This window comes from Triturus cristatus, chromosome 1_1 (genome assembly GCF_964204655.1).
Source record: "Triturus cristatus chromosome 1_1, aTriCri1.1, whole genome shotgun sequence".
Lineage (NCBI taxonomy): Eukaryota > Metazoa > Chordata > Amphibia > Caudata > Salamandridae > Triturus > Triturus cristatus.
Window position 1 is genome coordinate 30,257,625 of NC_140579.1, and position 19,640 is coordinate 30,277,264.

A 19,640-nucleotide genomic window follows, 5' to 3' on the forward strand; every position below is an offset into this window, starting at 1 on the left:
TTTTCTAATAGTTGCAAAGTCCTGAACATAAAAATTCCAGTCATGCCAGTATAAAATCGGCCAAGTGGCAGCGCTATGCATAGGACTCTGTCTATTTGACTTAGGCATAGAAATAGGGTCGGCTCATCTATAACACAAGATAAACCTGCAGCCTTATAATGCAACATGGATGTGGTTTCACTGCCTGTGGGTTGGGTACTTACTCAGAAGTCCCAGAACACCGAGGGGTTACTGGTGTCAGACTATAACAAACAGATCCTCTTATCACGGTGTGCTTTTTCTTATGGTGAGCCCAAATCTGAATGCAACCACTGAAGGTTTCCTTTAAAGCCTCACCACTATCGGCAGACGGCTGCACTGGGGAGGCAGGGCGGTGGCCGACTCCCACACTGAAGGGGTTAAAACCACTAATTGGCCTACTGATGGCATCTCTGGAAATTACATCACGCAACATCTGACTGATGACAATAACATCATATGCTGTGGCACCTGGGTCACTGGAGAGTGGCATGTGGTATTTGGCCCCCTAGGCATCATGAGAAATAAATGCAGTAGCTTAGATGCGTGATCACTGTGCACTGTGGCCAGTTTTGCCCTCTCTCCCTCACCTCTTCAGCCTCAGACGCAGCTGTACAGTGCACTGGTGTCAGCAGGAGCTCCAGCAGCAGCATCAGGCTTGTGGTTCAGAGCAAAAACATGACTTTGAGAGACTTGTTTGTGATTCTCTTCCTGCTCGGGGACCTGCTTTTATTTCTTTTAGCTGCAATTATCCGCAGCATCTCAAACACAATAGGCTGACTCCAGGGAATATGTGGGCTGTAGTGTTGCTAGAAAGGGTCGTAGCTGATTATGCCAAATTATGTTCCCTGCTTTCTCTACTAAAGTTAAGACTGATGATCTTTTATTTGCTTGCTAAAAGTGGTGGAGGGGAGTAAAACAATTCGAGGTTATACTTTCAGTTTAGTCATACCCTAAAGGACCACAGACTCCAAATTTCAATTTAGTGGGTTTATTATAAGGCCAAAAATAATTGAATATAAACACACCTCAGTATCAGAGTATATAGATACATGAAAATCAATACAGAAACGAGTCTACGAATATAATTCATTCGGCATGAAAGGCATAAAGTGATGAACTCCAAAATCAGAATACAGCACAGAATAGAAGCTGAGTCCAATTCTCTTTTCATCTGGGAGGAAAACAAAAACAAAAATCTCATTCCCTACACTGCTCTAAATGAGGGTCCTACCAATCTCTCTTTTGTCATATCCCAAAGGTGTCAGCACGTGTTGACTTCCTAAGAAGTACTCACGTCAAATGGGTCTGATAGCTTAAAGCTATGGAGCTGGCTCTAATATGCTCCTTCTAATATGCTCCTTCTCCTCCGAAAATAAGCAGAAGACTCCAGAATCTTTCCCTGCGCATTATACAAAAAGACAATGTTGAACCCACAATACGTCACATGGTGAACTTTTTCAATTGCAGCATTTTCAGTAGCTTTCACAAGAGCTTTAATTAATTTTTTCTTGGTCTTTCAGTGGCCTTGGGTTTCAGATAGGCCAGGCACGAAAGGAGTCCTTCCTTCTCGCCTTCCAGACTACTTCAAAGACATTCCGGGTATCTCCTTAAATATAAGAATAACGAGGCCGAAATCCTGCACCTGCAGTAGGATGAGAACACACTGTCTTCGAGCACAAAAAGGATTCATTTAATTATTTCATGAGCAACCAAGGAGAAACAAACCTCAAAACAACTTACAGTTCAGGCTTACAATTCAGGCAACTTAAACTAAACACAGGATACACTGCACACGTATAATTTCATCCTGCACTTTACACATACGGGAATTATAAGAGTCTCTAATACATGTAAAATCCTACTTGAATGTGCACATTACAATGTAGTGCTACTATAACGTGAATACATGCATCTTAATATTTATGAAGCACTGCAAACGACAAAATACATGAGAGTGCATTTCAACCATGAGTATAGTGCACCCATACAATTTAGAGTGCTGTAAGCACTCTATCATAGCCTATCTCCTAAATCATACGGTTGACAAGCATGCAGTTCCTCCCAGGTGGACCTGAATTTCCCCCGCCGCCCCCCACCCCCAACTCCCCCGCCCCTCAAGAGTGCTCGAGGACTTCCTGTCAGTACAGCACACTGTTACAGCTCTTAAAATGCCTGCAGATGTAATCACCGACCCATAGCAGCAGCAGCAATTCCACACCAGCGACTATTGCCCCTCCGCCACATGCCGTGAGAAGAGCCTAAGACCCGGGCCCTGGTAGGCAAGACAGCAGGAGCAGATAGCCAGGTAGGAGAGGCAACATCCGCACATGAATGGATGTATCTACGCATGTATGCATCAAAAGTAGCAGGTTTCAATCCCAGCAGGGCCAACTCAGCCTTCTATCCCTTTGCAGACATCAAATTGAATAACATATGCTAGCTAATAGTAACATCCGGTACTTACAGTGCTTAGAAATGGCAGAAGTGTGGTCGTAGTGCTATATAAAGTTAGGGTATTTTTTTAAAGCAGCTTCTCGTCTAGAAAAACTATGATAGGATAACTGCCTGAACTATATGCATGTCATCAGTCATTTGGTACACGCCAATATACTTTTCCCCATGGGTGGAGAGCGGAGTTCTGTGTTAGGTCCTTTCTCTTTTTGCTTATTTGCTCATGTTTAGAGAGTCGTGACTCGTGCTGAGCCTGCCTTCCATAAGTGGAGTTAGACTGAGGAGGCCCTCTTAACTCCTGTGTTAGTAGGAGCTCATAGTGGACCCTATGTGAGGTTTCTGTTCTTCTTTTTGTCTTACTCTCTTTTAACCTCGGCCAACTGTGATATGAGTGTATTGAGGTCTTAAATCTTGACTGCGAATCGCACTTCTCGTTCTTTTATGAACTTGGTTATACGAAGAAATGTGGAGTCTCAAAGCACATTAATGCATATATATTTTTAATTGTTTTTAATCTAATAATCTTATGTAGAATTGTTTTTAAACTCTCAAGAGATCATGGATATGATTTATATTTTATGTTCTTTTTTGGTCTATTTTTTTCTTCCGCATATTACATGTCGTACAATAGCTTTGAATACACACACATCTGCAACTGCTGATTTGAATCTTTGACTCATAGTCGAACTGAGAAATGTTTCCTGCACACACAAGGTTAAAAACAGGAAGTAACATACTGTGCACCAGTGAACAGGTCCTTCACCCAGAGTAGAAAGACACCTGCTTTACCAAACAAGCACATGCTCTGTAAAGTCAGCAGGAAAGCAGCAGCACTGGGGAAGATACATGGTGGGAGGGAGCTCGCATAGACTCTCCTTTCCATAAACCTATGTATCAGTGGACTGAGGGCAGTATTAGGATAATACTGGGGGAGCACCTCTTGATGAAGTAAGTGACCAGCAGTAGGAGTGTGTGACGCATTATGTGTGCTGTGAGTACTGTCGCACTCGGATGCCCTTACAGGCTCAGGATGGAGTATTGGGAGGCAGTGTCCTGTATGCATGAGATGTGAAGGGGGTTTGAGTTCTCTGTTCTCTTTTGGACCAACGATAAACTAAGAGAGAAAGTGATGCTGGGCCCTGCATGTGGCACACACCACGAATCAGTTCCAGGACACATATACCACCAGTACTGTTATGTGTCTTTGAGTGAGTACTATATTAACATATTAGGGAAGATTAATACTGATAGGAAGGCAACTGTTTCTGTCCCTGTGGTGGATAAACATAGACATGGTACACAGAGGTTTAGTGGCCTATGTGGGTTGGGGGCGGGGGCGAGGGGGATGACTGGGGCACTGTCTTGTGAGCCACAGATGAGGTTACCTAACCTTCTGCTGTGTGCATGTAACAGCACCCTGCAGTGCTGCTCGTGCTGTACCTGTTGTGTGTGTGAGGAAAGTTTTCAGTGCTGCTGTCTGTGCTGTACCTGTTGTGTGTATGAGGGAAGCTTGCAGTGCTGCTGCCTGTGTTATATCTGTTGTTGGTGTGAGGAAAACTTGCAGTGCTCCTGCCAGTGATGTATCTGTTGCTGGTATGAGGTGAGGGAAGCTTGCAGTGCTGTTGCCTGGGCTGTCCATGTTCTGGATGTAGGGGAAGCGTGCAGTGCTGTTGACAGTGCAGTATCTGTTGGTGTGAGGGAAGATTGTAGTGCTGCTCCCTGGGTTGTCCCTGTTCTGGATGTGAGGGAAGCTTGCAGTGCTGCTGTACGTGCTCTACCTGTTGTGGGCGTGAGTGAAGCTTGCAGTGCTGCTGCCAGGGCTATTGTCCTGTTCTGGATGTGAGGGAAGCTTGCAGAGCTGTACCTGTTGCGGATGCGAGGGAGGCTCATAGTGTTTCTGCCCCTACTGTACCTGTTGTCGGTGTGCAGGAAGCTTGCAGTGCTCTGCCCGTGCTGTACATGCTATAGATGTGAGAGAAGCTTGTACGTGTTGCTAATGGGTGTGATGAAACTGGTCTCTTTTGCTGTTTGTGCTGTGCCTGTTCTGTGTGTGAGGGAAAGATGCAGTGCTGAAGGCCCTGATGTACCTGGCAAGGGCCTGTGTGCGGCTGTGTGTGTGTTTGGCTTGTGCTGGGCCTGTTCAGTGTGATTGAACTTGCACTTCACTGAGATATATTTTTGTTCTATTTATTTTGTAAAAAATGTCAGGTAAAAGCCTAGCTCGTATTCTATAAACAAAATATGAAACACTAAAAATATTTTTAAAATGTGCACAATCTAAAGCATCAGGATGATATAATTGTAATACATTCGAAGATGTCCTAAAGCGTCTTCAGGACCATGGTTGCCACCAGGGTGACGTCATTCCCGTGACAGTCTCTGAGAGGAGACAAGCCGCCTGCATACATGTTTGTGTGCCCCAAAAAATAGCGATGACAGCTCTGATGGTTCATGCACTTCATGGATAAATCTGTGATTGTATCTATGCACAGTTTAGACTCATCGTCAAAAAGGTATTACAGAGGGTTAATGTTCCTGCCGATCGCAGGTTTGCAGAATGCTGAGTGGGTTACTGCTGCTGTCACAGGGAGTCTGTTATTACTTATAGTTCCTAAGTTATAATCCTTTTGATACAACACGATGAGTTATGAACCAACATCAACGAGCTGCATGCAAACTGCAAGGCATGGGTTCAGAACCCAATAATTGTTTTTAATTTTGCTTTGTTATTCTAAGGTTGCTGGGAAGTGTTCTTTTGTAGAATTCATTTTCATCAGTATAGACAACTCCGACCCCTATGTCACGTGTTATATTCTGAGTAAGTTTATGGGACAGATTTAGAAACATAAACATGATCGCCGGAAGCAGGAGATGCCGTTTTACTGTGCCTTCTGGTGTGCCATTTTTATTGTGTATCGTTGAATTTCACTTATTTTAATTGGGAGGACACACTTGAATATTTATATTGCGCAGTTCCTTGGAACGAGAGCGACATCCTCAGAAGAGCTCCTTGTCGCTGCCAGACAGGCCAGGAGTCCTGGAGTGCAGCCATAGAGCGCAGTCGAGAAGAAGTACAGGATCTACCATAGAGTGCGATTCGGCGCCAGAGGTCAACGTTCTACCTTACGGACCTGTGACGCTTTAAATGTCGCAGCGAAGCGGGCACGCAGAGGGCCCGTGCAGCGGCCATGCCGCTGGCTCGCCAAAGGGAAAGCCCATCTCGCCCGTCCACGCCTGATCGGGTCCAGGGGCCATGGACCCTGCCCAATCTCAGCGGATACAGTACACCACGAATCAACTGGTGACACTTAGACATAACTCGAAACCATGCGATGATAAGGGAGGGCTATTTGATTGCATCTCTGAAGGGTAACAGGTATGCAAACATTGTAAATTTGAGATAAACACACGTGGGTATATTAACGCAGTCGGTCATAGACCGTGTTGTGTCCTGCTGGACACAGTCTAGTGTTTCTGCCAGCCACTCCCCCGAGGGCTGGCCCACACACACACCCCCTCACCCATCCAACAAGGACGTCACCAGTCAGGTGACCCCGCTAAAAAAAGGGGCCGGAGTGCACGTGCTCGTGGCTAGTCACCAATACAGTATTCCGGCGTCCGTGTGGTCCTTCCAACAACATGTGGGCCTAGGGCCCAGAACATAACACTGGCGACGAGCGGGATTTCCCCGCGTGTGCAGCCTCCGTTTACACGGTGTGTTGTAAGGGTAATAATGTGTACTGCCCGTGTCAAGGGCACCCCCTGCAGAAGCTGAGCAGATCGCCGGGAGACTGTAGTATGCTCTCTTCACCTTCGGAGCATATAATGAAGTCACAGGAACTGTTTATTCAGTAAAAGTAGAATTTATTTTCAGAGGAAAGAACCCACGACATATCCCAACAAGATCCAGTCTTCATCTGCCTTTCCACAGAGATTCTAGGTCCCCAGTAACATTCTACCTACTGCTTACCTAGTTACATTCCATAAAGAAACACAACACATTTACTAATACAATATAATCTACTTACTACACACCCTCCCCTTTATACATAAACAGAAATTTAAATAATTCACAAACATTACAGATGATACATAAAAGAAATAAAAACAACAAAAATAAAATAACTCAAATCATGACATAATCACGAAAGCGAAAAGGTGCAGAACGTAATCTTGAACCACCAATATTTCTTCCACTACCCTCACCTTCTCCCCTTTCAGATATTACGCGAGGAGAAACTGGACATGGAACAATCTCTCTAGAATCACCCTGACACAAATCAGAACGAGAATGAAGGGAGGGACCTGAACGTGTACCAATATTGTCACAAACACCAAACCAATCCTGATTTGAAATATCTGTGACAACAGGAGTATTCTTACTTTCCAAAATGATAGCTGCTTGTTTATCAGTGATTTTTATAAGTGCATTCTTATTCCACCAACCTCTATCTTGCAGCATAGCAGACCCCCGAGAAACAGCAACCACTTGAACAGGAGATGAAAACTTTGAGTGACCTTTAGAAACTTTAATGGGTTTCCGAATCAAAACCCAATCACCAACAAACAAAGGTTTCTCAACAACATGAAACCTTTTGTCATAGTTTCGTTTGTAACTACTTTGTTTTTTCATCACACAATCTCTAATTTTACTCAAATCAAGAGGAACTTGAGATTGTTTTTCAAGCAACCATGAAGGATTAAGTTTGGAAGTTGGTATTCTGCCCCTTAATAATGTGAAAGGTGAAACACCAGTGGTAGTGTGTGGAGTAGTATTGTAATTCCAAATTCTCTGAAATAAAAAAGAAGGAATATTTAACCCATTGCTGACTGCAGTTTGTACTGCATCTTTCAACACTCTGTTGGCACGCTCAACCAACCCATTTGTAGAGGGACTATATAAAGGAGCAAGAGTGTGTTTGACATCTAACTTTTTTAGAAACAATTCAAAATCATGACTAATAAAATGAGATCCATTGTCAGTTACAATATCATCAGGTGTACCTTCAGTGTAAAACAAATGTTGCAAAAATAAAATAGCAGTGTCAGAATCTGCATTTTTGACAATAGAAAAATAAATCCACTTAGAAAAGTAATCAACGGCTACAATAAGATATTTCTTTTCTGAATTGAAAACCGAAAACGGACCAGAATAATCCAAGCCAATTTTCTTCCATGCTGCAGAGGGCCATTCAACAGGACATAACGGAGAATTAGATGACTTCCAATGTTTGTCAGAGCACAAACACTGAGCACACTGATTCACATGAGTTTTTACTTGATTGTCAATGCCAGGCCACCAATATGACATTTTAATTTTGTTAACTGTAGCCGTAGAACCAGGATGTCCCTCATGAGCAAGCAAAATAATTTTATCCCTGATACCTCTAGGAGGAACAAATTTATCTTGTCGCATTAATATATCATTACAACAAGATAACTCTGAGGCAACCTGTGCAAAATTCTTCTCCTCTAATGATAAACTCCGATCCAGTGGCCAACCCTTAACAAGAAACTTTTTGACATTTTGCAAACAATCATCTTGTTGGAAGCATTGCACCCAGTCATCATGCGTGATCTTGTGAGTTTGTATGACATCCTCTACCGAGAACACACACTCAAACTCATCATCCGCATGAAAAGTTTCTTGAGTATGAGGAAGCGGAATACGCGAAAGGCAATCCGCACGAACATTTTTGCCACCAGGAAGATATTTAATGTCAAAGTTAAACTCTTGGAGTCTAGCTAACAACCTGACTAGACGAGAAGATGCCTTATTGGAAGAACTATCCGCAAGCATATACATCAAAGGTTTATGATCAGTGTAGAGCTGAAATCGAGTCCCCCAAATATATGTGCGAAATTTTTCTACAGACCAAGAACACGCTAAAGCTTCTCGCTCTATGGTACTATAATTGATCTCAGCACTAGTTAGAGTACGAGAAGCAAAGGCTATTGTACACTCTTGACCATTGATTATCTGACTCAACACAGCCCCTAAACCTTTCGCACTGGCATCAACCGTAATTATGCTTTGAACACCATAAGTAAATGGCTTAATTGCAGGAGCACAGACTATTAATTGCTTAACTGACTTAAATGCCTCCTCAACCTCCACAGACCACTCAAACTTAGCATGTTTTTTTAACAAGTTGCGAAGAGGTTGTACCACCAGAGCATACCCCTGAACAAAGCGAGCATAGTACTCACTCAACCCAAGGAATGCTCTTAGTGAGTCCTTATCTAGTGGGGCTGGTGCATTTTTGATAGCATCCAGTAAAGAATTCTTTGGTTTAATACCTTCCTTAGATAAATTGTGACCTAAATAGTCTACGTCTTGTGTCAAGAATTTACATTTGTCGATATTCACTGTCATACCATTATCTTGTAATTTACATAAAACTTCTTCAAGACGAGTGTAATGCTGTTCCAACGTTTCAGAATGTACCAAGATATCATCCTGAAAGGCTTGAATGCCATCACAATTATCAAACATTTTATCCATTAACCTCTGGAATATACTGGCAGCAGACGCTAAATCAAAAGGAAGTCGCTTGTACATAAAAACACCAAATGGTGTAACAAACGTAGTCAAAGGTTGAGACTTAACAGAAAGTGGAATTTGATGATACGCCAAGCGTAAGTCGATGGTGGAAAAGAACTTGCTGCGACCTAATTTGGCAAGCATATCATGAATCTTGGGTAACGGGTGGGCATCTACAACAATATTGCGATTCAGCATCCTCAAATCCGCACATAGACGAATATCGCCAGAGGGTTTACTGCAGCAGAAACCCACTCTGATGATTCTACGGGACAAATGATATTTTGTGCACACAATTGATCTAAATGTTTTTTTAGATCATCCCTTACAGAGAGTGGAACGGGACGAACTTTCTGAACAACAGGGAAAACTTTCTCTTTAAGTTTGATGGTATGTTCAAAATTCTTAACCAACCCAATTTCATTGCTGAACACCAATTTATATTTGTTAAACAATTTGTCCAGAACAGGGTCATGTGAATTATCACCATTGACTAATAGAACTGGAAAGTCACCCAGAACCACAGGTTCCGGATGACCCGGTTTCAAGAAAATACCCAAACTGGCCTGGTCACGCCAACCCAAAATGTCTCTGCCATCCAAAGCCACGTAAATTTTAGTATTGATCACCCTACCTTTAAAATTAATAGTGTCATTGAAATACCCTCTCATTACTATGTCATACTCCCCGAAGGCTTTAGGATTAACATCAGTAGGTAACAGTTCTATGTTTGTCCATAGCCTGTAAAATGTTTTTTCATCTAAAATCGTAATGGGCGAACCTGAATCAGCCATTACTTCCATTTCAACCTGACCAATTAACACAGCACAATTAGGCCCTTTAATCTTATTCCCTTCAAGAGAATTAATATGAATTGATAATGAAGACACATTTAACGCATCACATATTTCGTCCTCATTGTAAATATAGTTCACCTTACTTTTGTCTTTTGGCAACCTACACATAGTAAAGAAATGACCAATTCTTTTACAATTATTGCACCTTTTTCCTTGAGCCGGACATTTTGGATTGTTACCAACATGAAACTTGGAACCACACCTGTAACAAAAAATGTTATTTTTACGTTCAAATACTTTTGTGTTCTTTAAACGATTTGCAACCACATTGACTTCTATTTGGTTACTCTGATCCATGTCAACATTCATGACCTTAGGGTTACAAGAAGCGTTAGAAGTCTCTGCTAAAATCTTGGATGATGTGACAGAACATTCAATACTCTTAGCAATAGTAACCACTTCATCTAAAGTAGGATTTTTGCAAGTTAATATGCGTTCCTGTATTTTTTTGTTGTAACAATTAAAAACAAGTTGGTCTCGAAGCGCTGTCTCTAAATAGGACCCAAATTCACACTTTGTAGCCAACACCCTCAAAGTAGCTAAATAATCTTCAATGGATTCTTCCGCAGACTGTTTTTGTTTAAAAAAAACATGTCTTTCAATCATTATTGAGGGCTCATCTTTATATTGTTTACCCAAACGAGCTAAAGCTTCTGAGTAAACATTCCAAGAATCGTCAGCTGAAGGATTCGTGACAGTAGGAAGACTATCAAACACTTGTTGGCCAGCATCTCCAAGATGATTAAATAATATGGCTTTTTTCCTAGATGGAGAATATTCAAGTGCATCAATGGCTTCCAAATAGTTAGTAAAAACTCTTAACCACTTTGGCCAAGGAATGGGTGGCTTACCCACAATCTTTAAAAAACACGGAGGAGCCACAATACTTTCATTAGATCTTGCCATAGTGCAGAATTCAAAACACAGAAAGAAGAAAACAAAACTTGAAGACAAAAACACACCTGAGAGTTAATCCGTTTTGTGGCCAATGCTGATAGTGATGACGAGAAAAATAATTAATTAAAAAAAAAAACGAGAAAAAACGATGTTTTGATGAAATACACGAACCGAATAACGTGGCCGTAATGATTTGCAAGGCAAGCGATCCCAACCTTACAAAATGGCCGCCGAAACGTGATGATGCAATCGCGCATAGACGTCACTTCTTTGTTGCCGCTTCCGATTGAGCTGTCAGCAGTTGAAATACGAGCGCGGACCACCAAGAGAATCAACGCGCTGTTTGAATGATGCTGAGGTGTAACGGGTAAGACATCCAGCAAAACCAATCCAAATAGATATTGTCGATGTACTCACAGCCTCGCATGCGAATTTTAAGCAGGATATCAGCGTCGGTGGGTTTTTCCTTTCCAGCTGTGACCAACTGCCACTTTTCCAAAGTTCAAAACAGATCAAAATCTTACGAAGTTACACAGATCCCATCCAGTGCGTCGCCAAAATATGTAGTATGCTCTCTTCACCTTCGGAGCATATAATGAAGTCACAGGAACTGTTTATTCAGTAAAAGTAGAATTTATTTTCAGAGGAAAGAACCCACGACATATCCCAACAAGATCCAGTCTTCATCTGCCTTTCCACAGAGATTCTAGATCCCCAGTAACATTCTACCTACTGCTTACCTAGATACATTCCATAAAGAAACACAACACATTTACTAATACAATATAATCTACTTACTACAGAGACCCGCGGGGCATGTGCAGAGCTCCGGGGTGAAGAAGATAAGCGGGAGCCCACCCCGCATGTAAGCTGCCTCCAAACCTGCCGGGCGTGAGGTGTGCCCGTGAGTTAAAGGCAGTGCAGTGAGAGAAAACACCCCTGCCTCACCAGCGTCACTGCAGAGGGCGACGATACCGCACCTACACGCTGGCTCTCCATTGCCGGCAGGAAAGGACAATGCACCAGTCACTGCGGCGCAAGAGGTATGACTTTCTTCCCTCTGCCTACTGAGGTGCCTGTCATTTTTCGCTGCCTGGCGCCATCTGCCGCGGAGTGCAAGGAGGAAGCGAGTGTGGTCCAAGCAAGAGCGTTTCCCCAGTGAGGAGCACGATCAGCGTAGATGTTCGCTGCCCGTCGTGTCTGCCGATCCCATGCGGAGGAGAAGAGAGAAACTAATTTCCCTGCCGCGTGTGGTCATGTTGTCTGGACACATGCAGTCAATGTAAGGCCTGGTGTGCCCAGCCTCAAAAACAAAAATAAACTTACCGGCACGGCTGAGCAGCGACCACCAATCGACAGCATTCCCTTCTGCCTGCCCCAACGATGCCCCTGTGGGCAGAATGAAGTGCAGCAACAACGAAGTCATCGAGGTTCCATGGAAAGGGAAAACGGCCGCCGGCCGCAATAACATGCCCTGCAGCGCCACCTAGTGACCATTCCGCGTTACCGCACCCGCTAAGGAGGGAAAAGATAGAACACAGTACTTGACCAGGACGCACTGCTGGGTCACACAGATGCTGCAAAGGGAGACGCAGCCCATGGTCATTTTGCGAGGTGAAAGAAAAAAAAAAAGTGAAATAAAGTGCTGCAGAGGAGAACCTGCACAGGGGAAGACAAAGTGGAATGAGAGGACGCCAGCCCCACCAATACGGCTTCCATACATAATACCACCTCACTTGAGGCAGAGGCTATGAGGAACAGAGAGCATAGGTGCTGAGAGCCTCACAAGCCCCTGGTGACCGACTAGTGCCACTGCTGCACTGGAACAGTGGTTTTACAACAAAAGCACATCTCGTTTTGCAAAGCAGACTGCACTAGAGGCTGAAGCAGCAACAGCAAAGTACTAGTCAAAGGGGAAACACACCCTCACTGGGCCTTCCTAACGGTTGTAGAGGGGAAGAGACTGAGTCGTTACAGAGAGAGCCTAGATGCAAGGGATAGAGACAATGCATCCCTTAATGAATGGCACAGCACCAAGCAAGTGTGCAGCAACACAGGAACAGCTGCTACAGTTCTATGAGAAGAAAAGACAGCCAAGGAAGCTATCCCAGCAGTGAAGAGGAAACTGACCGGACTAGGAAACAATAAAGCTAATGAAGACACAGCGCGCAGAAGAAACCCCCCAGGCTGGTGGAGAGAAGAAGAGACCCCCAGGCCAGTGGACAGAGTAAGAGTCCCCCAGGCCGGTGGAGAGAAGAAGAGTCCCCCAGGCCAGTGGAGAGAAGAAGAGTCCCCCAGGCCGGTGGAGAGAAGAAGAGACCCCGAGGCCGGTGGAGAGAGTGAGAGACCCCCAGGCTGGTGGAGAGAGAAGAAGAGACCTCCCAGGCCGGTGGAGAGAAGAAGAGTCCCCCAGGCCAGTGGAGAGAAGAAGAGTCCCCCAGGCCGGTGGAGAGAAGAAGAGACCCCGAGGCCGGTGGAGAGAGTGAGAGACCCCCAGGCTGGTGGAGAGAGAAGAAGAGACCTCCCAGGCCAGTGGAGAGAAGAAGAGACCCCCAGGCCGGTGGAGAGAAGAAGAGACCCCCAGGCCGGTGGAGAGAGAAGAGACCCCAGGCCGGTGGAGAGAGAAGAGACCCCAGGCCGGTGGAGAGAAGGAAAGACCCCCCAGGCCGGTGGAGAGAGAAGAGACCCCAGGCCGGTGGAGAGAAGAAGAGACCCCCAGGCCGGTGGAGAGAAGAAGAGACCCCCAGGCCGGTGGAGAGAGAAGAGACCCCAGGCCGGTGGAGAGAGAAGAGACCCCAGGCCGGTGGAGAGAAGGAGAGACCCCCCAGGCCGGTGGAGAGAGAAGAGACCCCAGGCCGGTGGAGAGAGAAGAGGCCCCAAGCCGGTGAAGAGAGAAGAGTCCCCCAGGCCGGTAGAGAGAGAGAGACCCCGACCAGGAGGGAGAGAGACACCCTGATGCCACTACCAATGTCTTCAGTCAGAGAATTACTTACCCTGGAAAGCTGAAAGTGTAGTGAACCGAGAGAAGAAGCCACGCAACAGTGACAAGCTCTAATGAGAAATGCGAGCTTTGTGGCAAGTGATCACTACAGCGAAGAAAAGCAAGTATACAGCGCCACTGCTGCCAGAGCAGAGGCAAGGAAAAGAGGAGACGGAAGGGCGATTACCCGCCATCTACAAAGCACCAAGGAAATCCCCAGAAGGGAGAGGGGCCCTGTGTGGCCCGAAAGCAGGAGGAAGAGAGATTGTAATCACCCCACCTGCCCCTACGTCGCCCAGCAGTGGGCCACAGATTATTCAGAGAGTGCCCCCTATACTGCCTTACGACTGTGGTGTGCAACAGTCCGTTGCAGGCAGGAGGAGAGTCCAGCACTCCGAATGGCGCGTCACCACTACTGACGCAAGAAAAGGGAGGTACTTACCTCCCACAGCAACCCTAAATTACAGCCGTAATATACGGATCCCTCAAAGCACGCCTACTTTCACTACCGTCCCTGAAATTGGCGGACGCACCTTTGAAGACGCCCCGTCCTCTCTGACAGGACTGGACCAGTGAGAGTTTGGTGGCGGGAGCAAATGCAAAGCTCAGAGAACAAGACGGAGTGAGTAGGAGATCCGTACCAGTTTGCCTGGCCTTCTCGCCACATCTTCAGAAAAGCTACGGAGTGGAGAAATATAGGACGGTAACGGTCCTATTACAAGAAAGCAGACGACAACTGGCGCGCAGTGGAAGTCAACAAAGGGACGCCGTTCACCAGAGTGCACCTTCTAACACACGCTAGCCACTGGGGTGTGGGGACGTCATTTTTCTCAGTGACCGTCAGCCACCTGTCGCCGGCTGCGTAAAGAAAAGGGCATCCCTGTTCTACTTGCACAAATGCCTAATCAGAAGAGCTGCACCAAGTGTCCGACGAGTATCATGACTGCAAAAAATTCACCAGTCATCCCTACTCACTGCCAGTCATCACTAAATGTTTTGCGAGTCGTCTCATGGCATCCACTCCATCATCTGTCATGTGCATCACTACCATCCTTGCGGCTGCGTAAAGAAAAGGGCATCCCTGTTCTACTTACACAAATGCCTAATCAGAAGAGCTGCACCAAGTGTTCGACGAGTATCATGACTGCAAAAATTCACCAGTCATCCCTACTCACTGCCAGTCATCACTAAATGTTTTGCGAGTCGTCTCATGGCATCCACTCCATCATCGGTCATGTGCATCACTACCATCCTTGGAGCATCAAGTGCAATAACTGGAGTCCTACACCACTTGCCAGAACAAGCGATGATCTGAAAATACAGTGACCATCTGTTTAACCGGCGCATGTCCTGATCCTGGTAGCGAGAGCATGTTTCTGACCAAGACACATCCACCCCTGAAGTTTGCACGAGTGGCGACACGGTGGCTCCACAGTCAGGGCCCATATGCAGTCCCGGGGCAACTCATCCAAGGGGCCTCCCAGAGCGTGAGAGATGGACTTTACTGTGCCCCACCAATGGATTCCAGGAAGTAGCCAGGCCATCCAACCGAGAATTTCAACAGGTCACAGAATGCCAAGACTGTCTTCAATGGATCAAGCGACACAATCGTCCGGTGTGTTACAATGGACTCATCTATACGCTCCTGATGCACCCATGTTTGAACAAAAGGACACGAATTGCATCACAGCAAGAGTACGCTGGACCGATGAACATCACGTAGGTGGACCATCCCTCAACTGAAGCGAAGCTGAGAGGTCCGGATATCATCATCACCGTGTTCGTCCCCAGATATACCTGGTTAAAGTATGGACATGTGCCAAGACGTCCGGGTGCTCCCAGCTGCACCTGTCCACCGCTGTCTTGCGAGCTACATCTCTGAACTGTGAGACTTCTTTTATTTTAGTTGTTTTCTCATTCCTTCCCATAGGTTGAACTTTTGTTTGTTATTTTTCGTTTTATTAAAATTTGGGAGGAATGTTGTGTCCTGCTGGACACAGTCTAGTGTTTCTGCCAGCCACTCCCCCGAGGGCTGGCCCACACACACACCCCCTCACCCATCCAACACGGATGTCACCAGTCAGGTGACCCCGCTAAAAAAAGGGGCCGGAGTGCACGTGCTCGTGGCTAGTCACCAATACAGTATTCCGGCGTCCGTGTGGTCCTTCCAACAACATGTGGGCCTAGGGCCCAGAACATAACAGACCGCTAGCGTAAGGGTCTGTAGGCGCTGGGGGCCGTCCGGAAGACTAAGCAAGCTATTGCCCAGAGTCACATGTGCTGGGCTAATCTGCCGCCGGCGCCGGGGATCGCACCGTGATCCCCAGAGTCCGGAGTCAGTCGCCCTGGCCGCGACGCCACACCTCTTCCCGGAGGTGGCCCTGCCCCCCAGGTTTCATATCCACAGACAGGATCCTATTGGTTAGGTGGGAAGCGGTCCAGCTGTTCTTACTAAAGATGAATATAAGTGTGTCATCAATTCCCTCCCCGTCTCGGACTGCGAATGTTGTCAATTCACTATCCCCTTTTGACCCACCCCGAGCCATAAATAACAAGGGACTCTGTAAATTCAGAAACCTGGTGGGCCATGTGTCCCCATCAGACGTCTTGGACCCGGCACTGTGCGTCGATTAAAATCAACTTGAATAAAAAGAGCCAGATGGGGTGGAAGATCCTTCACCCATCTGGCACCCAAGTTATGGCATTCACTACCACGGGAACTAAGATTCCTAGATACAGAATCTAGAAATGCAGAGTCAGGGAAAAGGCCTGGATGTTCCACTAGTGCTGCTAATCCCCCTCCTGCTGTCTGAACTGTATTTGACGCCTAGCGCTGGGAAGCCCTTGGGAAGGCATGCGCTCTACAAATCCTTATAGCAAAACATAACATAACATAACATAACACTGCATGCACCTGGCTGGAAAGGAATTTGAGTAAAAAGACTACGCTTCTTCGAGGCAACTGTAACTTTGTAAAAAAGTTTTTTCCAAACTTTTCCACCTTTGTGTGTGTGCCGCACTGTACAGAACACATTCAAAGTAGTAAAAGTGTTAAACTTTGTTGAAGCATAGTATTTACTATTCGAAAGGTACCTATCCAGTACGAAACCTATGCTTAACATCACGCGCTCAACCTTGCACTATAGCACAAGAGTGTTTGTGTTGGTGCATGGTAGCCTAAAATGTACCAGCACTGGGGGAGAGCAACGACACCAAGTCTCAGTAGATATGACGCTGATGCGGTGTCTCCCTGTCAAGCAAGAGAGCACAACTGTGGTTACTACTCTGCGTTGCATTAAAACTTAGTAAATCTGTCCCTTCGTATCTCCAGAGCAGGCACTTTTAACATATAATGCCTACCAGCATGGATGACGTGAATTCTACATCGAGTAGCGCCAATTCTCCGATGTAATATTTGTGTATGTTGATTTACACTTGTATGATTCATCGTCTTTGTATAATATGTATCAAGTCACAATCCTAGAGCAGTTCCGGCTATGGAACTGCCTCAAAGAAAAAAACTTGCAAATACAACGGTGAATGATCGGCAGCTCTAAATGATCGCCTAAATCCATTTAGGGAAGATGGTCTTGAGATGTTGCTAATGTGTAGACCATGCTTTGAGATGGCCTTTTTTCCATCTAACTGATTATTGCAAAAAGTATTGTCGTTCTGTCCACATGGCTATATTCATGATCTTCCTGTTGGTTTCTGCAGGTGTAGGCCTGCCAATGTCCTCCCAAGTGCTGGCAGAGAGCCTAACCAGCGAGGTGACCTGCCCCATCTGCCTGGAGTTTTACACCGACCCCGTGCGCCTAGACTGTGAGCACAACTTCTGCCGCCTATGCTTGGATCAGCACCGACAGCAGCGAGGAGAGGAGGAAGAGGAAGACCAGAAGGACTTCACTTGCCCTCAGTGCAGGGAGACCTTCCCACCGCATACACAGCCCAAGAGTAACCGCCTCCTGGCTACCATCGTGGAGAGGGTGCGCAGCCTGCGTGTGCATCCGGCCGAGGAGATGCAATGCTGCCCCAAGCATGAGGAGAGACTGAAGCTGTACTGCGAGGATGACCAGGAGCCCCTCTGTGTTGTGTGCGGGGTTTCCAAGGACCACAAAGGACATCATGTGACACCGCTACACGAGGCCACACCACTGATCAAGGTGAGAGCTCTGCCCGCTGCACCACTGATCAAGGTGAGATGACTACATACTTATAATAGCTTCTTCTGCTGCCCACAAGGTCTCCCACTACAATGATGGTCCTGTAGTTCACCCTCCAGTGTATGCTGTGAACTATGGCTCCAGAGGGTAAAGGCAGTGAGTTCAAATACTGTGTCTACAAGCACCTACTGTGCGTGATACTGTCCCTATAAACCCTTCCGAGAGGTCAGCCCTTCCAGAGGGTAAAGGCAATGGGTTCAAATACTGTGTCTACAAACACCTACTGTGAGGGATACTGTCCCTAAAAACCCTTCGGAGAGGTCAGCCCTTCCAGAGGGTAGAGGGAGTGAGTTCAAATACTGTGCCTACAAGCACCTACTGTGAGGTATACTGTCCCTAAAAACCCTTCGGAGAGGTCAGCCCTTCCAGAGGGCAAAGGCAGTGAGTTCAAATACTGTGTCTACAAGCACCAACTGTGCAGGATACTGTCCCTAAAAACCCCTTGGAGAGGTCAGCCCTTCCAGAGGGCAAAGGCAGTGAGTTCAAATACTGTGTCAACAAGCACGTACTGTGCGGGATACCGTCCCTAAAAACCCATCGGAGAGGTCAGCCCCTCCAGAGGGCAAAGGCAGTGAGTTCAAATACTGTGTCTACAAGCACCTACAGTGCGGCATACTGTCCCTAAAAACCCTTCGGAGAGGTCAGCCCTTCCAGAGGGCAAATGCAGTGTGTTCAAATACTGTGTCTACAAGCACCTACTGTGCAGGATACTGTCCCTAAAAACCCTTCGGAGAGGTCAGCCCTTCCAGAGGGCAAAGGCAGTGAGTTCAAATACTGTGTCTACAAGCCCCTACTGTGCAGGATACTGTCCCTAAAAACCCTTCGGAGATGCCAGCCCTTCTGGAGGGCAAAGGCAGTGAGTTTAAATACCATGCCTACAAGCACCTACTGTACAGGATACCGTCCCTAAAAACCCTTCCAGAGGGCAAAGGCAGTGAGTTCAAATACCGTCCCTACAAGCACCTACTGTGCAGGATACGGTCCCTAAAAACCCTTTGCAGAGACTAGCCCTTCCAGAGGGCAAAGGCAGTGAGTTCAAATACCGTGTCTACAAGCACCTACTGTGCAGGATACTGTCCCTAAAAACCCTTCCGAGAGGTCAGCCCTTCCAGAGGGCAAAGACAGTGAGTTAAAATACTGTGTCTACAAGCACCTAATGTGCAGGATACTGTCCCCAAAAACCCTTCCGAGAGGTCAGCCCTTCCAGAGGGCAAAGGCAGTGAGTTCAAATACTGTGTCTACAAGCACCTACTGTGCAGGATACTGTCCCTAAAAACCTTTCGGAGAGGTCAGCCCTTCTGTCCCTAAAAACCCTTCGGAGAGGCCAGCCCTTCCAGAGGGCAAAGGCAGTGAGTTCAAATACTGTGTCTACAAGCACCTTCAGCAGAGGACATGGGCAGTGTTGAGGCTGCAGGGAGGCCTAGTGTATAGAAGTCAACATTTGGAAAAGTATTTTCCCCATTACCTTGCATTAAAGTGGAGGCCATTTTAGGCCAGAAAAGGCTCAAATAAAGCAAATTGTTTCTTTACAAATCCTAGTCTGCCGCCTGAATCAGGTTGGTTGGCATGCATGCTGGGGATCATTAGATGTCAGACTATATTATAGGTGGAGGCGAAAAGGCGCCTGCCCGTTTGCTTCGGAAAGGAGTGTCCACCCAAGCAGCACT

The 19,640-nt window shown here is 46.2% G+C and overlaps 1 protein-coding gene across 2 annotated transcripts in view; it reads left to right on the plus strand.

Moving 5' to 3' along the window:
• The first annotated feature begins 309 nt into the window (after window positions 1-309).
• The window catches only part of LOC146869234 (nuclear factor 7, brain-like), a 148,530-nt gene continuing 129,199 nt past the window's right edge, over window positions 310-19,640 (plus strand). Inside the window, exons 1-2 of one of the 2 annotated variants that reach the window (XM_085645269.1) lie at window positions 310-2,326; window positions 17,468-17,913. In XM_085645269.1, the coding sequence (XP_085501395.1) occupies window positions 17,482-17,913 (432 nt within the window). In that variant the 5' untranslated portion in view covers window positions 310-2,326; window positions 17,468-17,481. Of the gene's footprint in view, window positions 2,327-3,271; window positions 3,421-17,467; window positions 17,914-19,640 lie in introns of those variants that run through there. The other variant, XM_085645195.1, reaches the window with a different exon arrangement.